At 36.7% G+C, this 27,708-nt stretch overlaps 2 protein-coding genes across 2 annotated transcripts in view; both read left to right on the top strand.

Moving 5' to 3' along the window:
• The first annotated feature begins 857 nt into the window (after positions 1-857).
• On the top strand, positions 858-21,813 carry LOC131937205 (gelsolin-like protein 2). The gene is made up of 14 exons (XM_059294435.1): positions 858-1,023; positions 9,905-10,009; positions 10,211-10,291; positions 10,555-10,628; positions 10,744-10,818; positions 14,234-14,305; positions 14,528-14,655; positions 16,542-16,650; positions 16,938-17,048; positions 17,157-17,243; positions 18,970-19,052; positions 19,308-19,386; positions 20,092-20,187; positions 21,449-21,813. Exons 2-14 carry the CDS (start codon positions 9,997-9,999, stop codon positions 21,542-21,544), a joined length of 1,104 nt encoding a protein of 367 aa, XP_059150418.1. The 5' UTR covers positions 858-1,023; positions 9,905-9,996; the 3' UTR covers positions 21,545-21,813.
• A 3,345-nt stretch (positions 21,814-25,158) lies between these two features.
• Positions 25,159-27,708, top strand: part of LOC131937204 (gelsolin-like protein 2) — a 20,110-nt gene continuing 17,560 nt past the window's right edge. The window contains exon 1 of the mRNA XM_059294434.1: positions 25,159-25,297. The gene's annotated coding sequence lies outside the window, so the exon portion shown is untranslated. The remainder of the gene's footprint in view (positions 25,298-27,708) is intronic.

The following is a 27,708-nucleotide window of genomic DNA, read 5'->3' as shown; positions in this document are numbered from 1 at the left end:
GATAACACAAACATTTTTAGTTACCAATAGTTTTGTAAGAGTTTTAATCCTTTTATTTTTTCTTTGAAAAAGGTAATGGTATTAGAATCTACAACAGTTCATGCAATATTGTATTTTAAAAAACTCATCAATGTATAAATCTACTTACATTGTGTCTTGATAATCAAAACTTATAGAAATCGTAATTAATTTTACCTCAATTAAACGATTCACAATATTATTATACTAACGCGGAAGTAGGAAGAGCAGATAGGGACTTGCGTCGTCTGCTTTATTTACAGACCTACCATATTGGCTAAATATGGATCAAATGTAGTTTTTCTCTTATGATGCCCTACTTGCCATAGATACAATAAATTAACACTGAATCCAACCGATTATAGATTTCGGATTTTAGAGGTAGAACATTCTGTTAATGTTGACAAAAACGCCTCTAAAAATGTTATTAAGCCTAAATCAGATAAGAAATTTTTTTTTTAAATATTTTATTGAAATGGATTTATTACATTAATTTTAATTGAATGTAAAATACTGGAGTAGTAAAAAAAACGGATGGTTTTTTTCTGCTTAGATTTAAATTAGAACATTATATTGGTTCATAATTATTTGATCAACTTTTGTGACTCTTGTAATGTAAAGAATGTAATGATCCTCATTCCGCTCTATTAATATTAATCTAAATATAATTTTTAATGTGATTGATGATATAAAGAAATAAATAATGTATACGTAAAAAAAACGTGTATACGTTTTTACTTCATTCATATTAATGTTTTTACAACATATATATTGCAAGGATATGACCAAGGCTTATTTTAACCAAATTTCTTTTATTTGGTAGACATCACTGTGTTTTGATCTGGCCTAGATCTTCCAAATCTGCTAAGGCCTAACCCAGGAAAACAATCTGCCAAGTGATTTACTTTGCTGTTAGATTTTCTAGATATCTAGCTCTACCCGAATTGTGCCTTTAATTTTAGTTTATAGATCTATTACAGATTCTAGATTTCTTGACATCTTTCGGTGAGTCATTTCTTTTTTTCCCTTACATTCATAGTGTAATAGTGTGAAGTACTGTGAACTGTTTAGGCCTAGAAATCTAGATCTAGTCTAGATCTACTAAATCTAGATCTAGATCTAAATTTAATTTAATTTAGTTAAATTTAGATCTAGAAATCTAGATTTAGATCTAATTCTAAAGCTAGATCTAATCTTATATCTAGATTCTAGAATCTAGATCTAGTATTAGTATTCTAGGATCTAGATCTAGGATTCTAGGTTGATGATTTTTATTTGATGCATTACCTACTTTTTAAAATGCTTTCTGATTCTCAGATCAGACCTCTACACTAGATCTACCTAATCTAGAGTCTAGATCTAGTCTAGCTAAATCTAGTATGTCTAGAATAGATCTAGTGTAGATATTAACTCCTAGATTCTAGCTAGATCTAGACTAGATTTATTGGTAATCTATCGTTTTAGGTACGTAAAATAGCCCGCAGCTAGACTAGTAATGTACGAAAAATTTACCTCATTCTCAAGGCTTTAATAGAAGTATATTGAATAATATTGTGATAGATCTATATTTGTGTCAAATAAATGATTAATAAACCGAAATCAGTGGCTAAATATATCAATATAAGGGTGTTGGGAGATTGCGAGACGCGAAAAGTGAAATGGCGAGACGGGAAAATGCGAGAAGGTCGCGAAAACGGTCTGTCACGTGACTTTTTGTCTCGCATATTACCGCAACCCGATATTATAGCTGGATGGTGTTAAAATGCAAAGATTTCTGCGGAAAATTTACCGCACCCAATTAACAGTGGTATTTGGTGCAGACTTCAAAGACGTTTCGTTTACATTGTTAAAACTTCCGATTTTTCCATCGCTAGACATGCTGATGATTTATCAACTCCCCCCACCTTTTGTGTCGACTTAGAATACCACCTTGTACGAAACCGCCCGAAATACCGCCGACGATAGATCAACTTCTTTCTTTTGTATGGAACGCCGAGGCTGCCTGATTTACCGTCTTTGAAGATCAACGTGCCCCAATTCGCTGCCGCCGCAATCATATTTTGTATTGTTGCATAGAAATTTTGTATAAAAGCCGCCGCCAGTGTTGTGTGTGGGATGAACGGGGAGGTCAACTGTGATGAGAATGTGACGTGTGGATTGGAAAAAGAAAATGTATAAATGGAAGTCTAATGAACTGGGTTAGATGTACTATGTGTGAAAGATGGTGTCACGGGGTGTGTTTGAGTATTGCTCAAGAAGAAGATTTTGTTTGTAAATTTTGTTTGTAATTAAAATTACTTAATAAAAAATAAATTACACTTTTTAGAATTGTTTATACTTTTACACTTTTTGCAAGTTCAACAATCCATGAATACATGTTGCAGAATATCTCTCCTGCTGACAAGATTATACCAATTCACAATGACATGAGCGGGCTAGATTTTTAAAATTAATGTCGACTGAGGCGGGATTTTCCTCTCGCTAACGAGAGCGGGTGATGACAGTAGCAAAGCAACGATGTTAGGATTTTTTAATAGATAGATCTATATCTAGATCTATCTATCTTCTTAGTATCTATCTATATATATAATGAAATCTAGATAAAAAATAACAACATACAACACTCGTGTTAAAGGGTATGGCTACATGCTTGTTTATTTTAAAACAAAAAAATAATAATTTAAATAAATAAAGATGAAAAAAGCATGAAAAAAACTTTTTTTCGCAAAAGGTGTCTCGCTATTTACCCATGATTCCGCAGGTATGTCTCGCATTTTCCCGCCTTGCCATTTCGCTTTTCGCGTCTCACACTTTCCCAACACCCTCAATATAATATAGGCCAGAAATTAACTTTAAACGGCAGTGTTTGCAAGCAAGATTTGCTATATAAACAGCAGCCATTTGTAAAATAGAGATGATCTATTTCACTTAGATCTATTTATTAACTAGGCCTAGGAGAAGCTAGCTTAGAGGGTAATTTCTGTCAAGTTCAAGCCAGCCACCTATGTCCCTGTGGGACAATGAGAAATTCTAACCACTGTTTTTATTACAACCTAACTGATATGTAGCTGATATACTGAACTAGTTTCAATACTCATATCACTGAATGTAGTGAACTAAAGTTGTTTAATCCTTGGAATCACAAGTAAAATCAAGCCCTTGACCTAACTAACATAATAATTTGTTTCTGTTACGTTCTACCATCCATACCCACCCATGTAAATATGAAGTCCTATACTCATAAGTCCTGTCATATTTCGTACCAAAAATTAATATCTGAGCCATTACTGATCAACCTAACACCAGTCAGCATCAGATCAAACACAAATGCATTTTTTAAAATTAAAAATAAAACTTATTGAGCAAACCTTTATAAAATAACCTTTTAAATGCAATAAAACTAAACTTGCTTTCTTTATTCAAGGCAATGGTTGCTCTTAAAAAATCTCCTACACATTTATTTTTTTGTGAATTTTAAAGCTTATTATTATAAAGATTTTTATGTCTGTTTTATTTTCTACTGTTTTAGTAATAACTGATTACTAGGCAGTCAATATTGAAGATTTTAAAGCAATAAGTACCTAACTATTTTTTCATTGTGTTGATTCTTAAGTCAACACCCATATAAATATTTGCCTATGAGCAACATGTCTTAAGACTATGATGTACCCTTCATTAATGTCCATGGTTAGATATCCTGTGTATCAGGGAGTAACAGATCACCAGCACCACATGGAAGATGAAGAGATCGCGTCCATAATCTTCTATCTCCACCTTTCTTATTCAATATAGTAATCTTTAATCAAATTTCTAATAGCAAATTAATATCTAATGAATTTAAAACTTGGATATTATTCTTTGCATGTGATAAGAGACTAATGTATGTGGAAAGTTTGGATGAAATCACAACATTAGATTGGAAGTCAGTCAAAATTGAGTAACAAGATTTGTTTTATTTAAACCCACAGTCAACTTAAAAAGTAATATTAAGTGTACATTTTTGCTGTTTCTTTTCATTTTGGTTGCTTATTACTATTTCAGTATTCACAATGACGGTTTATCAAATTTTATATTTGCAAGTGGGTTGGTGAACAACACTAGTTATTAAAACAGTAATTCTAACTCAAACAACAGCATTCAGAGTATTGTGGGGTTATCTGTAAATGACGTCATTTTTTGGACGATTTTTACCTCTTCCCCCCCCCCTTCCGTCACACATCGTCTCAAAAAGCCAGACCACCACCGCCGCTAAAATGACGTCACACCTCAGCCTACAACTCCCTCCCCCCTCAAAATAGCAGTTGAATTTTTATTAAAATACGATATTTTTCTCCAAAATCGTGTCTTAACTCTCTCAACATAGAGTACTTTAATCGATTCCTATTACAATTTATTAAAACAGTTTTCTAAAACGCGAAATAACGGCTAAAGTTTTTTGACATTGCTTTTTTATAATGCAAAAGTGTGACATCACACCATCTGAACACCCCTCCCCCTCATCACATACAATCACAAAATTACGGACGACCCCCCCCCCCCCAATACGAGTGTGACGTCATTTATGTATGACCCCAGAGCTTTTTTTTAATGTTCTTATGAGAATTGGTAGATATTGTGCTCTTTCAGTCTAATAGGTTTGGCTAAATTAAGCAGATTTTGTCCACTCTAAAGGTTTGGCTAGATTATGCAGATTTTGTCCACTCTAAAGGTTTGACCAGATTGGGCAGATTTTGTGTCTCCTAACTGGGTTGACATGAATTGGACTAACTGCTTTTGTAAATGTGTTGGTTGATATTTTAAATTCTTGACTAGAGTTTTAGAACTGGTATTATTGGCCATGTGTGTCACTTGTTTCAAGTAGCTTGTAGCTCTACTTTAAGTTCGCCGTTATATAGCTTGATTTAAAGTACAAGGAACTAACTGTTCAGTGTGGATCATTAGATAAAGAACATGGGTGTTTTGAAATCCAAGATGATTCACTACACTGTTGTGTATGACCCATTTCTTTAACGCCAACACACAGCCCACGGTGAAGCGAGCCGAGTCACCCATGATCTGGTAGTAGGGTTTTGTGACGTGTGATCAGCGGTTCTAAACTTGTACCACTGATGCTCTATTTGGCATGACGTCGCTAGTCATTCAGTTAACTTGGGCCGCGTGTCTCGGCATGATGTTTTAGCGCCTCTTGTCTGGTTTAGCGGCTACCCTGAGGACTTAACTCTGGAACAGTGTCGTAGGATGTGAGGGTCAGACCGTGTCGTCCTTCACATCCAGCTGTCAGCTTCACCAGAGGGAGGTTCCCATGTTTCAAGCCTTTACCCACACCCGCTATATGATAGACGAGACAAACGCTCACTGCAACAGCTGTTCGAATGTTATCTTTGAAAACAATACAAGCAAAAGGTGGGTGAGGGGTGGGGCAGTTGTACATGACATACACCATGAAGGGTGGGGCAGTTGTACATTACATACATGATTGGGGCGGGGCAGCAGTTGAAACCTACGTAATGAGCTGTTCAATTAGCCAATCCTGCTATGCTAAGTATCATCAAGAACACGTTTCTCAGTCGCGGCAACACTACATGTTGTTTTTTAAAATATCCTTTTATGCTTGTATAGACGGACTTGTAATGTTTTTAAACTTATAAGACCACAATAAGGACAACTAATGAAAGAAATAGCACTTGAGCCGTCATTAGGACCACGAACTGTAGCTACCGGTACAGTTTTCTGATTGTCGAGTGTCCTGTAAGATGGTGTTTATCTCTATACCGAGGTGGCAAGTGGCCTGTGTGACCCTTCTCACTGACAGGCTGGTACACAACACATGTGGGCTAGTAGCTGCACCAGCTCAACTTTTTAAGTTATCCTCAACACGGAGAAATGCCTACTGCAGGCATGTTTAAATAGCTCAGTCGTAATGTCGCTATAACGTTGTGGCTACAGGGTTGTCTATACGTTTATATGAGCGCCATCTAACTGCGTCAAGCGTGACGTTGTGCAATGTATTTGTCACAGACACCTGTAAACTTAGGACCACATCGTCACAGAATGGGCTCTCGAAATACTCGGGTTTCATTTGTACTTTTTTCTGTGAAAGGTCACGTTAACCCAGCCGTGGTGTCATTGGGAAACTTTGCTGACTTGCAACATTTGGCCTTGACACTAGGCTAAATGTAACAGAACAAACGGAGCGTCGGTCTCTGGAAGTTGATTGTTCTGTTGGCTCACGTTCAGTCTACCTGCCGTACAAACTCTGCTCGTCAGCATTTTTTCCTCTCACCCAGGCATGGCCTCTCTACACCTGTGATCATCCACGCCCCAGCTATCATTAACCCGAGATATCACGTAGACCCCCCCTCTTCCCCTCAACCCCTCCACCAGCAGACCCCCTTGGTGCACCACCACTGTACTGTACCTTCATTTTTTTTATCTGCTAAGGCTGTCAGAAGAAACATCTAACAGGGTAGCAGAAATAAAATCTGATTAAGTCTGAATGTTCATATCTTATATTTGAACTTTTCCCAAATGAACTATTGAATTGTATTTGGTGTGTTTATTATTAGAACACATCTGATAAAACTGTGTAGAAAAAGGCTGTTACATGAATGTGTGTGGTAAGACAGGGAAGACGTGAAAACCTAGGTTGGGCAATGTAGTTAGCCATTTCACAATACCATGGTGAGAAATGACTTCCCATAGCAGGACAAACAAAGGCAGTGATTCACCTCCAACAAATGGTGTGGGGGGGGGGGGGTATTACCTAATCAGTTAGTCAAGTGGTTATACCCAGCTTGTGGGGACTTCATTAGCTTTAGCTGGCCTTGTTTTACTTGTCTGTTGTTCAGGTGAATATGGGGGGGGGGGGGGAGTTATTACCTAATCAGTTAGTCAAGTGGTTATACCCAGCTTGTGGGGACTTCATCAGCTTTAGCTAGCCTTGTTTTACTTGTCTGTTGTTCAGGTGAATAATAAAACTGTTTCAACTGCAGCTAGGCCAAGGACAGGTGTCTTGCCCCAAGGGGTTTACATCACTGACACACACATAACCCATGTACAGGGAAACATTGTTTCTCAAAAAAACTCAGATTCTTTAATTGCAGTCTAGTATTGGTAAATCAAGTGTTGTTTGTATTTTCTGGGGTGTATGTCACTGATGTGTTGTTTGTATTTGCTGGGGCATATGTCATTGATGTGCTGTTTGTATTTGCTGGGGTGTATGTCACTGATGTGTTGTTTGTATTTGCTGGGGCATATGTCATTGATGTGCTGTTTGTATTTGCTGGGGCGTATGTCATTGATGTGTTGTTTGTATTTGCTGGGGCATATGTCATTGATGTATTGTTTGTATTTGCTGGGGCATATGTCATTGATGTGTTGTTTGTATTTGCTGGGGTGTATGTCATTGATGTGTTGTTTGTATTTGCTGGGGTGTATGTCATTGATGTGTTGTTTGTATTTGCTGGGGCATATGTCATTGATGTGCTGTTTGTATTTGCTGGGGCATATGTCACTGATGTGCTATTTGTATTTGCTGGGGTGTATGTCACTGATGTGTTGTTTGTATTTGCTGGGGTGTATGTCACTGATGTGTTGTTTGTATTTGCTGGGGTGTATGTCACTGATGTGTTGTTTGTATTTGCTGGGGCATTGATGTGTTGTTTGTATTTGCTGGGGTGTATGTCACTGATGTGTTGTTTGTATTTGCTGGGGCATATGTCACTGATGTGTTGTTTGTATTTGCTGGGGTGTATGTCACTGATGTGTTGTTTGTATTTGCTGGGGTGTATGTCACTGATGTGTTGTTTGTATTTGCTGGGGCATTGATGTGTTGTTTGTATTTGCTGGGGTGTATGTCACTGATGTGTTGTTTGTATTTGCTGGGGTGTATGTCATTGATGTGTTGTTTGTATTTGCTGGGGTGTATGTCACTGATGTATTGTTTGTATTTGCTGGGGTGTATGTCATTGATGTGTTGTTTGTATTTGCTGGGGTGTATGTCACTGATGTGTTGTTTGTATTTGCTGGGGTGTATGTCACTGATGTATTGTTTGTATTTGCTGGGGTGTATGTCATTGATGTGTTGTTTGTATTTGCTGGGGTGTATGTCACTGATGTATTGTTTGTATTTGCTGGGATGTATGTCACTGATGTGTTGTTTGTATTTGCTGGGGCGTATGTCACTGATGTGTTGTTTGTATTTGCTGGGGTGTATGTCATTGATGTGTTGTTTGTATTTGCTGGGGTGTATGTCACTGATGTGTTGTTTGTATTTGCTGGGGTGTATGTCACTGATGTGTTGTTTGTATTTGCTGGGGTGTATGTCACTGATGTATTGTTTGTATTTGCTGGGGCATATGTCACTGATGTGTTGTTTGTATTTGCTGGGGTGTATGTCACTGATGTGTTGTTTGTATTTGCTGGGGTGTATGTCACTGATGTGTTGTTTGTATTTGCTGGGGTGTATGTCACTGATGTGTTGTTTGTATTTGCTGGGGTGTATGTCACTGATGTGTTGTTTGTATTTGCTGGGGTGTATGTCACTGATGTATTGTTTGTATTTGCTGGGGCGTATGTCACTGATGTGTTGTTTGTATTTGCTGGGGTGTATGTCACTGATGTGTTGTTTGTATTTGCTGGGGTGTATGTCACTGATATGTTGTTTGTATTTGCTGGGGTGTATGTCACTGATGTGTTTGTATTTGCTATGGTGTATGTCACTGATATGTTGTTTGTATTTGCTGGGGTGTATGTCACTGATGTGTTGTTTGTATTTGCTGGGGTGTATGTCACTGATGTATTGTTTGTATTTGCTGGGGTGTATGTCACTGATGTGTTGTTTGTATTTGCTGGGGTGTATGTCACTGATGTATTGTTTGTATTTGCTGGGGCGTATGTCACTGATGTGTTGTTTGTATTTGCTGGGGTGTATGTCACTGATGTGTTGTTTGTATTTGCTGGGGCGTATGTCACTGATGTGTTGTTTGTATTTGCTGGGGTGTATGTCACTGATGTGTTGTTTGTATTTGCTGGGGTGTATGTCATTGATGTGTTGTTTGTATTTGCTGGGGTGTATGTCACTGATGTGTTGTTTGTATTTGCTGGGGTGTATGTCACTGATATCAAATGCTATGTTGCTGCAGTAATGATTTTTTCTCCAAGGATATTTTTTTTCTTTGCCTGTCATTACTAGATAAGTGTAATGATGTAATGAATGTCTGAGTGACTGGTTCACTCTGTGCTGTGTGTGATCTTGTCCCAGCATCATACCTGGCTCTGTTATCACCATTATCACTTGATCCTGTGTACAAGTCTCTGGCTTCTGTATCACTGTGCTGGAGGGGTGGGGACCTGTACATTCTTCACTGTGATCTCTTTAGCATCTTGTATTGGCAGCTTGCTGCTGTGATTTTTTTCACTTCCCAATTCAACTTATGATCTGTCATTTTTATCTAACTTATGTATTTCACATTTATTTGCCAAATTCTCCCCTTCTGAACTAAGCAGTTCTATGTGTTCTTGGTTTAAACTAGGGTGAATCAGGTTTTAAAATAGAATAGGAAATTCCAGAGAAGTTAATTTGAAATCTGTGTGTAAGGTGGGCCTATACTAGGCTATAAGGTGAAACTCTAAACAGTGCAATCAGTGCTAAAATTTAAACTTCCTGTTCAGGATTTAAATCAAAAGTGCTAGGCTTTTGTTCTTTATTTGTTATGAGCTAACCTTTGATTTGCTGGCATCCATTGTCTAGATATCAGTTTCTTTATGTGCCACTTTGTGTTTGACTATTGATTAGGTTGGTGGCTGGTGTTTGTCTAAGCTTGTGAGTGGACTACTGATAAGAAATGGATTTTAGCATCAGGATCTGTTTTCTTTCCATTTCCAGGTTACAGAGAACTTCCCAGTTGCCACACAGAGCAGACAGGAGTTAAAAACTTGTTGAAACACACTGTGATAGAAATTCATTCAACCTGAACTATGGCTGGCAGAGGTATGTCATCTCCCTGCTGTTTTTTTTATTTATTTTTATTTCAATAGTTTCTAAAGGCAAGTTTCTAAAGGTTAATATTATCAAACAGATTTTTTTCTCTTTGATGCTATTTTTATGGTTGTAAAACACTTGTCCATTTGATGCTGTTTTATGCTAGTAAAAACTTAGATTTACTAAATGAAGATATTGACTCTCCCACAGGATTAGTAAAAGCCAAGAAATACGATTGGAAAGATTCCAACCTTGCACTATTTGGCTCAGACTTGGAGAAAAATGTCAAAAGTAAGGCCACTAACTTTAGTATTCATCCATGCTACATTTATCACAATTAAAACAGGTTTTCATTAGCTTCTTTGCTTATGTTTAATAAAAATGGTTTTTCCAAAACTGCTTTTTCCACTTTAGTGAAAATGCAATAAAAATGTTATCTTTTTATCCTATTAAATATCATAAACCGTTATTTTATTACTGTCATACGTTTGTTCTCAACTTATTTGGTGAATATCTTACAATTTTTAATGATGGTTTTTAATTTTTGCCAATAGAGGCATCAGCATCCATGGAGGAGGCTTGGAAGGGTGCAGGATCAAAACCAGGGCTTCTTGTTTGGCGCATTGTGGTAATTAAACTGTTCCTCACCTTTTGTTTGTTTTTAATGGCATCGTTGGTGCAAGTGTAAATAGAAAAAACACCTTTGTTGTTTATTCATCTAACTATGTTTCTATTTCTTGTAGCAATTTAAAGTAACACCATGGCCTAAAGAAGATTATGGCAAGTTCTACTCAGGAGACTCCTACATTGTTTTAAATGTAAGTGGTTTCCATTTGTTTGATCTTTCTTTTATTCAGTGCTAACACACTATTTTCTAGCTTATTCTATACATAATGTACATTAGCATAGACATGCATGTATGCAGCTTCACAATTATCTATTAGGACTATAAAAGACTATCCATAAAAAAATGATGATGACTTGAGTTCTGATAGTCTGTTAAAAGTGTTATCAAAAGCCTGTTTATTAAAAGAAAGTTTTGATAAAATTCTGTCCTTAAAGAAAGTTTTGATAAAATTCTGTCCTTTAAGAAAGTTTTGATAAAATTCTGTCCTTAAAGAAAGTTTTGATAAAATTCTGTCCTTTAAGAAAGTTTTGATAAAATTCTGTCCTTAAAGAAAGTTTTGATAAAATTCTGTCCTTAAAGAAAGTTTTGATAAAATTCTGTCCTTAAAGAAAGTTTTGATAAAATTCTGTCCTTAAAGAAAGTTTTGATAAAATTCTGTCCATAAAGAAAGTTTTGATAAAATTCTGTCCTTTAAGAAAGTTTTGATAAAATTCTGTCCTTAAAGAAAGTTTTGATAAAATTCTGTCATTTAAGAAAGTTTTGATAAAATTCTGTCCTTAAAGAAAGTTTTGATAAAATTCTGTCCTTAAAGAAAGTTTTGATAAAATTCTGTCCTTAAAGAAAGTTTTGATAAAATTCTGTCCTTTAAGAAAGTTTTGATAAAATTCTGTCCTTTAAGAAAGTTTTGATAAAATTCTGTCCTTTAAGAAAGTTTTGATAAAATTCTGTCCTTAAAGAAAGTTTTGATGAAATTCTGTCCTTAAAGAAAGTTTTGATAAAATTCTGTCCTTAAAGAAAGTTTTGATAAAATTCTGTCCTTAAAGAAAGTTTTGATAAAATTCTGTCCTTTAAGAAAGTTTTGATAAAATTCTGTCCTTAAAGAAAGTTTTGATAAAATTCTGTCCTTAAAGAAAGTTTTGATAAAATTCTGTCCTTAAAGAAAGTTTTGATAAAATTCTGTCCTTTAAGAAAGTTTTGATAAAATTCTGTCCTTAAAGAAAGTTTTGATAAAATTCTGTCCTTTAAGAAAGTTTTGATAAAATTCTGTCCTTAAAGAAAGTTTTGATAAAATTCTGTCCTTTAAGAAAGTTTTGATAAAATTCTGTCCTTTAAGAAAGTTTTGATAAAATTCTGTCCTTAAAGAAAGTTTTGATAAAATTCTGTCCTTAAAGAAAGTTTTGATAAAATTCTGTCCTTTAAGAAAGTTTTGATAAAATTCTGTCCTTTAAGAAAGTTTTGATAAAATTCTGTCCTTAAAGTAAGTTTTGATAAAATTCTGTCCTTAAAGTAAGTTTTGATAAAATTCTGTCCTTAAAGTAAGTTTTGATAAAATTCTGTCCTTAAAGTAAGTTTTGATAAAATTCTGTCCTTAAAGTAAGTTTTGATAAAATTCTGTCCTTAAAGTAAGTTTTGATAAAATTCTGTCCTTAAAGTAAGTTTTGATAAAATTCTGTCCTTAAAGTAAGTTTTGATAAAATTCTGTCCTTAAAGTAAGTTTTGATAAAATTCTGTCCTTAAAGTAAGTTTTGATAAAATTCTGTCCTTAAAGTAAGTTTTGATAAAATTCTGTCCTTTAAGAAAGTTTTGATAAAATTCTGTCCTTAAAGTAAGTTTTGATAAAATTCTGTCCTTAAAGTAAGTTTTGATAAAATTCTGTCCTTTAAGAAAGTTTTGATAAAATTCTGTCCTTAAAGTAAGTTTTGATAAAATTCTGTCCTTAAAGTAAGTTTTGATAAAATTCTGTCCTTAAAGTAAGTTTTGATAAAATTCTGTCCTTAAAGAAAGTTTTGATAAAATTCTGTCCTTAAAGAAAGTTTTGATAAAATTCTGTCCTTAAAGTAAGTTTTGATAAAATTCTGTCCTTAAAGTAAGTTTTGATAAAATTCTGTCCTTAAAGAAAGTTTTGATAAAATTCTGTCCTTAAAGAAAGTTTTGATAAAATTCTGTCCTTAAAGAAAGTTTTGATAAAATTCTGTCCTTAAAGAAAGTTTTGATAAAATTCTGTCCTTAAAGAAAGTTTTGATAAAATTCTGTCCTTAAAGAAAGTTTTGATAAAATTCTGTCCATAAAGAAAGTTTTGATAAAATTCTGTCCTTTAAGAAAGTTTTGATAAAATTCTGTCCTTAAAGAAAGTTTTGATAAAATTCTGTCCTTTAAGAAAGTTTTGATAAAATTCTGTCCTTTAAGAAAGTTTTGATAAAATTCTGTCCTTTAAAAAAGTTTTGATAAAATTCTGTCCATAAAGAAAGTTTTGATAAAATTCTGTCCTTTAAGAAAGTTTTGATAAAATTCTGTCCTTTAAGAAAGTTTTGATAAAATTCTGTCCTTAAAGAAAGTTTTGATAAAATTCTGTCCTTAAAGAAAGTTTTGATAAAATTCTGTCCTTAAAGTAAGTTTTGATAAAATTCTGTCCTTAAAGAAAGTTTTGATAAAATTCTGTCCTTTAAGAAAGTTTTGATAAAATTCTGTCCATAAAGAAAGTTTTGATAAAATTCTGTCCTTAAAGTAAGTTTTGATAAAATTCTGTCCTTAAAGAAAGTTTTGATAAAATTCTGTCCTTAAAGAAAGTTTTGATAAAATTCTGTCCTTAAAGAAAGTTTTGATAAAATTCTGTCCTTAAAGAAAGTTTTGATAAAATTCTGTCCTTTAAGAAAGTTTTGATAAAATTCTGTCCTTAAAGAAAGTTTTGATAAAATTCTGTCCTTTAAGAAAGTTTTGATAAAATTCTGTCCTTAAAAAAGTTTTGATAAAATTCTGTCCTTAAAGAAAGTTTTGATAAAATTCTGTCCTTAAAAAAGTTTTGATAAAATTCTGTCCTTAAAGAAAGTTTTGATAAAATTCTGTCCTTAAAGAAAGTTTTGATAAAATTCTGTCCTTAAAGAAAGTTTTGATAAAATTCTGTCCTTAAAAAAGTTTTGATAAAATTCTGTCCTTAAAAAAGTTTTGATAAAATTCTGTCCTTAAAAAAGTTTTGATAAAATTCTGTCCTTAAAAAAGTTTTGATAAAATTCTGTCCTTAAAGAAAGTTTTGATAAAATTCTGTCCTTAAAGAAAGTTTTGATAAAATTCTGTCCTTAAAGAAAGTTTTGATAAAATTCTGTCCTTAAAGAAAGTTTTGATAAAATTCTGTCCTTAAAGAAAGTTTTGATAAAATTCTGTCCTTAAAGAAAGTTTTGATAAAATTCTGTCCTTAAAGAAAGTTTTGATAAAATTCTGTCCTTAAAGAAAGTTTTGATAAAATTCTGTCCTTAAAAAAGTTTTGATAAAATTCTGTCCTTAAAAAAGTTTTGATAAAATTCTGTCCTTAAAAAAGTTTTGATAAAATTCTGTCCTTAAAAAAGTTTTGATAAAATTCTGTCCTTAAAGAAAGTTTTGAACCTCCCCAGACCTACAAGGAGGAGGGTGGTGACCAACTGTTACATGATGTCCACTTTTGGATTGGTCAGGAAAGTACTCAGGTCAGATAGTTTTATCCCCTTTAGACCGTAACAATTTTACTTCAACAGGATCGAATAAATAAAATTAAAATTCAGTCTTTATATATTTATTGACCTTTTTTTTACTTAGACAAGATAGAGCCAGCTTAATTAATATTGCCACCATCTAATTGTTATGTGCTATTTTTGAACAAACAAAGAAGAGAGACAGAAACCTGAGCTAAAGAAATGTGTTTCTAACAGGATGAGTATGGTACAGCAGCTTACAAGACAGTAGAGCTGGACACTTTCCTCAATGATGTACCCATACAGCACAGGGAGGTCCAGGACCACGAGTCAGAGCTCTTCAAGTCTTACTTCAAGACAATCACGTTAGTACTTGTGACAATCACGTTAGTACTTGTGACAATCACGTTAGTACTTGCCACAATCACATCAGTACTTGTGACAATCACATTAATGCGTGTAATAATCACATTAGTACTTGTGACAATCACGTCAGTACTTGTGACAATCACATCAGCACTGTCTATATGTGACAATCACATTAGTACTTGTGACAATCACATTAGTACTTGTGACAATCACGTTAGTACTTGCCACAATCACATTAGTACTTGCCACAATCACATCAGTACTTGTGACAATCACATTAGTACTTGCCACAATCACATCAGTACTTGTGACAATCACATTAATGCGTGTAATAATCACATTAGTACTTGTGACAATCACGTCAGTACTTGTGACAATCACATCAGCACTGTCTATATGTGACAATCACATTAGTACTTGTGACAATCACGTTAGTACTTGTGACAATCACAGTAGTACTGTCAATATGTGACAATCATGTTAGTACTTGTGACAATCACGTCAGTACTTGTGACAATCACATCAGCACTGTCTATATGTGACAATCACATTAGTACTTGTGACAATCACATTAGTACTTGTGACAATCACATTAGTACTGTCTATATGTGACAATAACATTAGTACTTGTGACAATCACGTCAGTACTTGTGACAACCACATCAGCACTGTCTATATGTGACACTCATGTTGAAACTGTATTTTGGGTAATATGAACCATCAGGTGCGCCAACACAATGATTTGATAAAAACTATATTCAAAATGTTATTGTGAAAAGTTACATTCATTAGCCTGAGCTGCAGATTTAGAACTTTACTGAAGTTACATCAATATGATCAGCTGCCTAAAGGGGAACAACTCCATATATTTGTTAACTAGTATAGTAGCTAGTCGCTTGACCTACTTTTGTTTACCGTCATCATTATAATGATGGCTGCCAAAAACAACGATATCATGATTCAATTTTTTAACAATGTTTCATGGTCATGTCAGAAATATATACTTATAATCGTTATTTTTGCGTATTATACGAAGATACCAATATAGTTTTAACAATGGACAATTAGTGTTTGATGCTAATTTGCCATTTGTACATTTTTTTGGTCCAATCGCTGAGAATATCGAGCAGAACATAATAAAAGTAAGCAAAACGTGAATTGTTTTATTTAATATTGTGGTACGCATAAACAAAAATACTCTGAACTATAGGAAATTACATATCTCGTCTTACTAAACTAATTTCTTTAGTTTAAAAGAATCATGCATGGTAAAAACAAAACATACAAAAAATAAGTTGATCGAGACAACAGCTAACTAAGCCCACCCTTTTTGCCCGCTCTATATTTGAATGGGAAGAAATCTAGCAGACGACACATTTCTGCTGAACGGCAGTGAACGGTTGATCTCGTCACAACAACACTCATTAAAAACTAATCCACAGTATCACTGAGTATCAGTCATAACATCGCAGCCATTTGAAAACAAACGCGTTTTTCACAAATCATTTTCCAGGCTATCCATTAAATTTGAAAAATAAAATTGGTATCAAACTAAAGGTAAATAAATGTAGTTTTTAATTGTTTAAGTCATCTTGAACAATAATTAAAATCTTCTGCAACACCCTAGTACATAGACATGTTGTTTGAACATGTTGGTAATACTGACTGGCACTTACAGTGGTTTGGTTATTAACACTGGGTGGGGTTAGTCTAGTCTACAGTATGGTAGTTTTATATGGAGCCTGTAATAGCTGAATCAATGCAGGACTATGAACTTACTGCATTAATCTCTATCTTACTGCAGGATTATGAACTTACTGCATTAATCTCTATCTTGCTGCAGGATTATGAACTTACTGCATTAATCTCTATTTTACTGCAGGATTATGAAGGGTGGAGCACAGACAGGATTCCGCCATGTGGAACCAGAAAAGTACAAACCTCGCTTGTTCCATTTCTGTGGCCAGAGGAGGAATGTTGTTGTTTCTGAGGTGATCTAGTTTACATACTTGATTAGCTTGTTGAGCATTGTTGCCTGAAGAATTTCACTTCTCCATAAAACTTGAGCATCACATGTTAGAGCTAGATCAAGTCTTGTTAACTCCTAGAATAAAGCTTTCCCCTACATTCCTAAAGTAAGGGACACACATTAAAACAATGTCTTTTAAATAGTCTTAATTTTATTCTCTTTCTTTTAAAAAGATATACCAATACAATTTTATAAAAAGTTTTAAAGGCTTAAGACTATTTGCAATTGAGCAAGAATATTCTGCCGTAGGTTCCCCTGAGTAAAGATCGCATCAAGTCTGACGATGTGTTTATCCTGGACCTGGGTACGATCATCTACCAGTGGAATGGCTCTGGTAGCAACAAGGATGAGAGGTTTAAGGTCAGCTTTTATTTTCTCTCCTGATTATGTTGACATAAGTGTCAGTTGTAGATTACAGTGTAAGATTTGTTTGCCATACCCTCTGACTCTCTGTTGTGCCATCCCCAGGCTGGTCAGTTCTGTCAACAGCTGGAGTCTGAGCGGTCAGGCCGGGCCAAGGCTCACGTCCTGGAGGAGAACACTACTGACCCTTCTGTAGGTTGTCTCTTCCACAATTTATTTCTACACTAAAATATTACACTAATATTATTATTACATAAAATAATCTATACTAATAGTTTCGCTGTCTGTCTATCTATCTATCTTTCTATCTGTGTATCTATCTATGTATCTGACAAGAACGCTATAGAGAAAACACAAGCAAAATAAAAACTTTCATAGTAAAATGGAAACGAAAATACGACGTCATATTGGGCTACATGATATTACCCCCCTGGATATTTCCCCCCTGGACATTCCCCCCCCCGTATTTACCCCCCGGAGCAATTACCCCCCTGTCAATTACCCCCCCATCGGGGAATTACCCCTTCCCCCCCCCCCTCTCAAGTTAAAATCCTAACTCTAACTAGAATTTTATCCCTATATACTACTTTAATCCAAACCTTAAGAAAAAGACCAAAACATAAGTATCAACCTTAGCCTAAAACTTCACACAAAACCAAAGCTAGACACAACCCTAACCCTAAAACTAGCTCTAACCCTAACCCTAGCTCTAACCCTAGCCCTAACCCTAATCTTAACCCTAACCCTAGCCCTAACCCTAACTCTAAGCTTAACCCTAGCCCTAAAACCTAACTCTAACCCTGTCCGGGGGGGGGGGGGGGGGGGGTAATGTCCTACTGGGCGGGGGGTAATTACTCTGGGGGGTAATGTCGGAGGGGAAATATCCGGGGGGTAATTGACAGGGGGGAAATGCCCTGTTCCCATCATATTGAGCATATAGTATAAAAAAAGTCTACAGCCGGAGAGTGCACAAAATAATATGACGTCATTGATTCTCGAGTAAACATTGAATTAAAAGGCCAATTTTGTCTAATCTAAATGGTTTGCGTGAAGAGTTTCATTCATACAATTCTTCGGGTAGGGGCGAAGCCCCACCCTCGCGAAAGAACGTCTAAGGCCCCCCCCCCCCCCCCAACTCAAAAGAAATTTCTTCATCAATACTCTATAATAAAATTATCGCCTAATTAATGTGTCTAATCTAAAAAGTGGTTTGCTTGCAGTTTCTTTCATGCAATTCTTCGGGTAGTGGCTAAGCGCGACACCAATGTTTCTTTCAGACTATTTCCTCCCCGGAGGGGGGAACTTTTTCTAATCTAAAAAGTGTTTAGCGTGCACAGTTTTTTTCATGCATCTCTTCCGGTAGAGGTGAAGCCCCGCCCAGGTTCTTCCTTTAGTTTGTATGATCTACAAATGTGACCAGTGTTTCTTTCAGACTTTTTCCTCCCCGGTGAGGGGTGGGGGTACTTGAATTTTTTGGGAGGGGGCAGACACTGGAAAAAGTATATATTTATATTTTGTTGAATGGGATGGTAGACATGTTTTGGGGTGTGTTTTGGCGGAGCCCCCTCTTCCCAAGTCGAGTTGCCTGAAAGAAACTCTAAATGCGACTTTTGTCATGAATGAGATTAGGTGCATGGTTTAGGGATATGCCTATGACTATATTTTGTATAAATTAAAGTACCGATTCTGGATAAAAATCCGTTTTCAATGTCATTTTTTGTTTCCGGTTAAATTGAATTAAGGTGGTGATTTTAGTTTTGGTTTTAGTTTAGAGAAAATAGACAGCACTATCAACCTAGCGCCCATTGTATCCTTCCTCAACGGGCCATTTTTCTCGTATAATAATATTAATATTATTATACACTAAATTGTGTGTTTTAGGTCTGTTCTGGTCATGTCTTTCTCTCTTTGTTCCCAGCATATTTTCTTCCAATCCCTGAATGAAGACGATGATGATGATGACAAGTTTGAAGCTAAAGATAAGCAGCCTGAACTGTTCAGGTAAGTTTCCTTATTATGTCTGGTCACACAGGTGAGTTATCCTCTATCACCAGGTAAGTTTCCTTACTTAACTTGCATTGATGTTAGACTATCTGGTCAGACACACTTTATTTTAATCTTGACAGGAATGTTGTAATTTTATTATAGTAGCCAGTTAGAGAAATGTTTTAGCCTTGTATATTGGTTGCTGCAAATGCTGTGCTGGTAAACTCTGTGTGGAGGAATAACCTAACATGTATACCCATTGTTTTGTAGGCTGTCTGATGCTAGTGGCAAGATGACTTTTAAAACAGAGAAGAAAGGATCCATCTCTAAATCTGACTTGGATTCTAAAGTCAGTTCCATTGTTTTTGTTTTTAAATGTTTTAATTTATTTTTATTTTTAGTGTAAAACAATATTTTTAAATGCACTAAAAAGAATAATATAATAGCTAAAATAGTATAAGTATTTATAAAGTGGATAACCTTTAACCATTGTAGCTAGACATTCTTCTGAAGCAAAGGTAATTGTAAGCGCAAGTTCACTAATGTGAATTAAATAAAAAGCAGGAGTGACCTCCCCTAACCTTTCTGGTATACTCTAACAGTAAGGTTTGGGATGGCACTTCTAATGGAATCAGGTAGAAGTAGGAGTAAAGTATCACTTCCAGTTACTGGAAATCACACGAAGTTGAGAGAGACCTGCGTGTATGATTTAAAACTCAGATTTTCAGAAAACAGAAATAATTAAGTAATTAAATAATTAAGTACCACTTAAGGTTGTGGGAAATCACTCAAAAGTTGATAGAAATTTACATAAAGGGTTGAACACCAATACTCAGGTTATTGTTATTGTTTGTTATTGTGTTAGTTAACGTGTTTACACACCACAGATAGACAAGATCAGAAAACCTTGGTTGTTTTTGCTGATGATTCTGATGTTTTGCACAATATGAAACCTTTTATGTTAGTTACCAAAAGGTCAGTGATGTAATGCACAATATGAAACCTTTTATGTTAGTTACCAAAAGGTCAGTGATGAGGAACTGTTTTGTTGTAGGATGTGTTTATCTTGGACACCAAATCCTCCTTGTTTGTCTGGGTGGGCAGTGACACGTCTGCTGGAGAAAAGAAAAATGCCATGCAGTATGCTCACGTAAGTTTTCTGTTTGTGTTGAGTGCAGTATGCTCACGTAAGTTTTCTGTTTGTGTTGAGTTTATTTTAGAATTTAAAACAAAATAAATCTAAATAGTAGATTTTTTTATCCTTATAATTTGTATACCCCTATTAATTCTATTATATCTTCATTGTTGGGTTCTTCTCTCAGGGTCATAACATTAATCATTATGGCATTTAAACTTGTACTGCTTTTAGCTATAATTTTTCAACTTGTGGATATATTTTAAAATAATGAACAAATGAATATCAGTGTTTTAAAACATGCTGTAGTGTAAGTGCCTGGACAGTAAAGGGATAACTGCTAGTGTCTCCTCATGTTGTATGCTACAAGTGTCCCACATTGTAACAACATCTCTTGTTGTATGCAGGAGTACCTCCTAATGTTGTATGTCCCACATTGTAACACCATCTCTTGTTGTATGCAGAAGTACCTCCTAATGTTGTATGCCCCACATTGTAATAACAGGAGTACCTCCTAATGTTGTATGTCCCACATTGTAACAACATCTCTTGTTGTATGCAGAAGTACCTCCTAATGTTGTATGTCCCACTTTGTAACAACATCTCTTGTGGTACCTCCTAATGTTGTATGTCCCACATTGTAACAACATCTCTTGTTGTATGCAGAAGTACCTCCTAATGTTGTATGTCCCACATTGTAACACCATCTCTTGTTGTATGCAGAAGTACCTCCTAATGTTGTATGTCCCACATTGTAACAACAGGAGTACCTCCTAATGTTGTATGTCCCACATTGTAACACCATCTCTTGTTGTATGCAGAAGTACCTCCTAATGTTGTATGCCCCACATTGTAATAACAGGAGTACCTCCTAATGTTGTATGTCCCACATTGTAACACCATCTCTTGTTGTATGCAGAAGTACCTCCTAATGTTGTATGTCCCACATTGTAACAACAGGAGTACCTCCTAATGTTGTATGTCCCACATTGTAATAACAGGAGTACCTCATAATGTTGTATGTCCCACATTGTAACACCATCTCTTGTTGTATGCAGAAGTACCTCCTAATGTTGTATGTCCCACATTGTAACAACATCTCTTGTGGTACCTCCTAATGTTGCATGTCCCACATTGTAACACCATCTCTTGTTGTATGCAGCAGTACCTCCTAATGTTGTATGTCCCACATTGTAACAACATCTCTTGTTGTATGCAGGAGTACCTCCTAATGTTGTATGTCCCACATTGTAACAACATCTCTTGTTGTATACAGGAGTACCTCCAGAAGACAGACCACCCACTTGTTTCTGTCACATGTCTCAAAGAGGGCCAAGAGTCCAAAGACTTCAGGACTGCTATTGCTGCCTAAACCAACTGTCTGCAGATTTTTTAACATTTTACTACTACACTTTTTAACTACTCTTTCTATGGGTTTTTATTTTATATGAAATTTTAATTTTAAATTTGATAGCTAGTAGGCCTATATATTTATTGTAAACTAAATGGAAGAAAGATTTTATGCTGTGCCTTATAAGCTCTTCTTTTTAAACCACAAAATATATTTACAACAGTAAATGGTGCAATTCTATTCCGATGTTGCCTTCATTAAAATATGTTTCTTATTTTTTCTTTGAGCTGGATATGTTTTGGTCTCACTGGGTGCTTATATTGGTTTTCTCATGCTGCTACTGGTAATTACACTTACCCTTGTGCTTGTACTTCTCCTTGTTCAAAAATATTTTCTTGTATTCAAGTAAATGTCCTAGTTTATGGTGGTTAATTTTAAATGTCCATCGATGCTGTATAGACTCACCACATGTGGCAGCGGTAGACTCACCACATACAGTCATAGACCCACCACACTGCCCAATTTAAATTTATGGTATTATTGTTGACACCGTCTGTTTTTATTGCTCAATAGAATTAGTATGACCTCACCAAAAAAATGGTTGCATCGTATTAGTCAGGTGAAGTTATTTGTATACAACAAAGAAGCTCACACAAATTTGTAACCACCACAAGCCACTATTGTTTTTATGACCACCATTCCCAGATTGGTGTTTCCTTAGAAAGTCATATATTTACTGTGACCTCTATAGCAGCCAATTTTTTCCATCTCACCACTGTAATGTTTCAGCTGTCCTAGCCACAATTAGATTTTGCTATTTGTAGGTGCTATTTTATTATCTCAATTTCTCAACTCTCAACTTCCCTATCCTCACCATGTTTTATCACCTACATGAAAAGTTATTGGTTATTGTCTATGTTTAGGTTTTTCTTTGTGTTTAAATTTTGTAACAAAAATTATGTATCGTTTGCTATTTTCAAAATGCCTTTTTAAAACTGTTTCAGGAAATACATTATAAAATTACAATGAATTAATGTATGAGTATGACTAGCTATAGAATTGTTTTTAAAAGTTTAGATTGTGATATAGATTTATTTCCCCTTTTTAACCCAAATATTTGATTCTATCTGTAGATGGGCTGATTAGTCTTTTGTATTTTTGTTTTTGTTTCTTAGAATTATGTGATTAGATCTCTTGCATGTGATAGCTATACAGTTTAATTTCTACTTGCACTTGATAGCTCTACTTTTATACTTTTTAGTCGTAGCTTATAGCTGAAGTTGTTGTAACAGTAGCATGTTTATATTTTGTTACTGCCATTCTTTAGAACTATTTTATTACCATTTATTTAAATATATATAGTTAGACTACCCTGGTACACAAGCTTTGAATTTCTTGACTAGTTTGTGGTCTGGGTGGGACGGTTGGATGGTAGAGCTTACTTGGAAGTCTGGAGTTCAGATCCTGGGCTGAGTAGGTAGGATATCCTTGAGTCCACCCAGCTCTGATAGGTACCTGACTTATGTTAGGAAAAGTAAAAGGTGGCTGGGCATAGTGCTGACCAGACTATCCCTTCATAGATTGAGCTCCCAGAAACAGGTAAACAGTTTGATTAGATAGAGCTGCCAGGTTTGAAAAGTTGACAGAATCCTTGCCTTAAAGCTAGATGTCAAAGTCTCATCTGCCTGCCCCACTGCTACTAGTGACCACTTATTCTCTCCATAACACACAATCTAAGATCAAATCTTTCTGGCAGTTTTACACTAACTGTTGACTGGATGGTCATTCCTACAAGCTCCAATACTCCCAACAGTTTTTCTGTCTACTTGATGTGTGCTGGGCACCTGAGTGTAGCAGGAATCACCAGCTGTACAGCACACCTACCCTAAGGTTGGTCTACTTGATGTGTGCTGGGCACCTGAGTGTAGCAGGAATCACCAGCTGTACAACACACCTACCCTAAGGTTGGTCTACTTGATGTGTACTGGACACCTGAGTGTAGCAGGAATCACCAGCACACCTACCCTAAGGTTGGTCTACTTGATGTGTGCTGGGCACCTGAGTGTAGCAGGAATCACCAGCTGTACAGCACACCTACCCTAAGGTTGGTCTACTTGATGTGTGCTGGGCACCTGAGTGTAGCAGGAATCACCAGCTGTACAGCACACCTACCCTAAGGTTGGTCTACTTGATGTGTGCTGGGCACCTGAGTGTAGCAGGAATCACCAGCACACCTAACCTAAGGCTGGCGTCTTATCTGACTACTTCCTTTAGGAACTTTGTTTACTTGAGCTAGACTGCTTTCAGTGGCCTGGTATAGGAGAAGATAGTAAAGTATTGAGTTGTGTTTGTTTTAGCTCTGTTGTTTTGTTGGGCACTTGTTCCATGGGTCTCAGGGTAGATGAAGCAGAGCTCACCTGTTTCTACCACAAGCACACGATTAACTTTCCCATTGTTGAGTACCCTTAGAGCTGGATAAGTCCACAAGCTCCCAAATGTGTGGAGAAAGTCATTTATTTTATCCTAATCTTCAGTCATATACTCTACCACATAAGGGAGGGGCCGGGTTAGCTGATTTCTGCAGTAGCTGTGTTCTTTTAAAGCACACATGAACTGACAGAACAGCCCAAAAACGGATGGTGGATAAGATTTATTTATAAACCCACAACAGCTTGTGAATGTCATTTGAAAAACTCTAGCTCGCTAGTCAAAGGGACGTAACCTAATTCAGTGCGAATCTGGTTTGGCGGGTTCTGTGTCCCAGTGTAAAACAAACAAAAAATGTTGAAAATATTACATGATAAACTAGCTCGCAGTTTTATAGACATGCACCTCTTACAGGGTTATAAAACGCTTGGGAAATATTTTCTCTTATCTAACGTTACTAAGGCGTACAGAGGCAGCCATGATGTGTTTACAGATGGAAAAAATATGATGAACGGGTTGGTTTTTATATAAATGGCGCTACAGTTCTGTTCAATTATTTTATCACAAGCTAAGCAAACATTGAACACAGCCGTGGTATTTTTAAATTGTTATCTCACGAAGTTCAGGGGGCTAAATAAAGGGAAATAACTTTTTGTTTGAATGGAAAAGGGTTATAGGCCCATGCGGGAAATTAGAGAGCTGTATAAATTTTAAAGGTTTAAAATCACTCCCCCCCCCCCCACACACACGCATTATAATTAGAAAAGAAGGCTTTGTTTTTATTTTGAAAGACCAATTTTTTCCTTAAATAGTTGTCAGTTTCTTTCACTATTTAGTATATCGATCAAATTCCACTACAATTACTAATATTAGCTTTTTAAAAAGGAAACCGTGAAATAGCAGCTAGTCGGTTTAGTTCATCACCTGAACATGCGAAATTTTCTCGTGACACTTTTTGAGCCCCCTAGTCACACATAAAAGTCCGACCCCTTGGAGTGTCATATCGTTCATGGACGACCCCTAAACAGAATTCTAGTGTATATATTATTAAACACACACACACACATATATATATATATATATATATATATATATATATATATATATATATATATATGCCAATGTATGTATGGAGTGAACTGGTTAAGCTGCGTACCGCGCCCACCTCGCCGCCTGTGACAAGATTACCGGCAAGCGCACGAGGCAATCGTCTGCTCGTGGTTCAAACAAATCGCTGACAAGTGTCGCCTCTTGCCGTCTTTGGGTGCTGGTAGGTTTCACCTGAGCTCATTTGTGGGGAGGTACCTGTACATTTATACACACGGATACAATCTTCGCGGTCTTAAGGTAAGTCGTCTTCGTTCAGCTGTCTAATGAACTGACCCTTGGGGTGGTGGTGGGGGGGGGGGGGGGGGAAGGGGGTGCTCACGGTCATTTCATTAGTCAGACCTCACTCGGCTGGACTTGAGTTAATCTGTAGTGTTTGATGTGTTTAGTTAATTAAACCCACGAGGTTGGATGTGTTTAATTAATTAAATGCACGAGCGAGCCGTGTACTACCGGCTGTAGTGGACAGTGTAAGACCTGGGTGACTGAAGCGTTGACATGAAGTGTACGGCCGTGCTGTGATTAAGATGGATAGCCCGTGGAGCTAGAAATGTAGGGTTGCCGGGGGTTGGTGTAGTGGAAGTTTGGAGCATGAGTGTCCATCAACCTTCTAGAAGGTCAGTGAAATATTTTCAGAAGTCGCCCCCCCCCCCCTTACACACACGTCATCACTAATCCCGTGAGACGTGTTTTGCCGTGTTTATCTATAACACGGTGTCTGGACGGACCCCGGCACGTACGGCCGTCCATGGTCCAATATTGACCAGCGTATGGATCACGTCGTTCTCATCTCCTTACTGCTGGGACACACACACACACACACATAGACACACACAGACACAGACACACACAGACAGACACAGACACACACAGACAGACACATACATACACACACACAGACACACACACACATACAGACACACACACAGACACACAGACAGACACACACACAGACACAGACAGACACACACAGACAGACACACACAGACACATACGCACAGACACACACACATACACACACACAGACACACACACAGACACATACACACACACAGACACACACACACATATACACTCAGACTAATACACACATACAGACACACACACACGCAGTCGACTTTTAGAGACAAACTGCTAATGGCCAGAATAGCTGTAACGTCCACAGCTGTGACGTCACATCTGTAGCTTATACAGTTCTGACGTCACATTTCTGACATGTATGACATCAGCCAGACCCCCCCCCCCCCCCCTCCCTACCCACCCCCAGTGTGACGCCACATTTTTAAAATGGCTGCGTCTCCATCAAAAACTCCTGTAAGGTGTTAAGATAGCAGAAAATAGACAGTTGATGAAATACGATTTGAAGGGGACGAGTAAAGCTCATAAATCTTTCCAGAAACTTCTTCAAATACGTTTATTTATTGCGTGCATGTTATATTCTCCTGTGTGATTGTGTGAATATGTATCATCTCTATGTATGGTATGATTTGTGTAGTTTTCTGTCTTTGTGATTGTGTTTGATTGTTGACATGGGTGTTTGATTAGGGTCACATGACTTAACACACGAGTCACATGACTTAATACACGAGTCACATGACTTAACACACGGGTCACATGACTTAACACACGGGTCACATGACCACACGGGTCACATGACTTAACCCACGGGTCACAATTGTTAAGCCTCACTCTACCATCTACCATTCACGTACTGGGGGATCGACGCCATATCAGACTGGGATCGATGCAAACAGCTTGAGGGCTGTGTTGACTGAAGCACAGACAACCCGTTGCCATGGCAACCTACTGTTGATATGCCGGGTTATCGATTGGTTAAAGCACGAGAACAAATGGTCAGCAAATTACCTAGTCTAGCTGTGACAGTTCATGTCACAAACTGACAGGATGTGACAGTGGTGTCACAAACTGACAGACAGGTTGTGACAGTGTCAGGAAGTGACGTGGACATCTCACCCTCAATTATTTCGGCTACAAATTAATGCATCACCCAACCTCCGCCCCATCTCCCCCCTCTACCCAACTTACCACTACCAAACGTCCACCCCCCCTCGAATGTCGCAATCATGAAATGTGTCAACCAACTTTCTAATGTGTACATGTAGTGACGTCACCTATTCATGGCGCTGGCTTCCCTTCACAAGACGTCACGCCCTGGTTCACGGCAAGTTCTTTGGTCCAGCATCATCTACGGTAGTTCAGGCTTCAGTACACACGTCAATATCTGACGTCCCAGTACACACGTCAATATATGACGTCCACCAACACACGTCAATATATGACGTCCACCAACACACGTCAATATCTAACGTCCCAGTACACACGTCAATATATGACGTCCACCAACACACGTCAATATATAACGTCCACCAACACACGTCAATATATGACGTCCACCAACACACGTCAATATATGACGTCCACCAACACACGTCGATATATGACGTCACAGTACACACCTCAATATATGACGTCCACCAACACACGTCAATATATGACGTCCACCAACACACGTCAATATATGACGTCCACCAACACACGTCAATACATGACGTCCCAGTACACACGTCAATATATGACGTCCACCAACACACGTCAATATATGACGTCCCAGTACACACGTCAATATATGA

This window comes from Physella acuta, unplaced genomic scaffold, assembly GCF_028476545.2.
Source record: "Physella acuta isolate Inbredline_101_S28 unplaced genomic scaffold, ASM2847654v3 ptg000204l, whole genome shotgun sequence".
Classification (NCBI taxonomy): Eukaryota; Metazoa; Mollusca; class Gastropoda; family Physidae; genus Physella; species Physella acuta.
This window is presented reverse-complemented; position numbering and strand designations above follow the sequence as displayed.

Bases quoted from the DNA above. Each gene is read 5' to 3' on its own strand.
- LOC131937205 (XM_059294435.1), top strand. The intron at 17,244-18,969 runs GTAGGTTGTCTC...CTTTGTTCCCAG, and splicing joins AGAACACTACTGACCCTTCT to CATATTTTCTTCCAATCCCT. The intron at 20,188-21,448 runs GTAAGTTTTCTG...TGTTGTATACAG, and splicing joins ATGCCATGCAGTATGCTCAC to GAGTACCTCCAGAAGACAGA.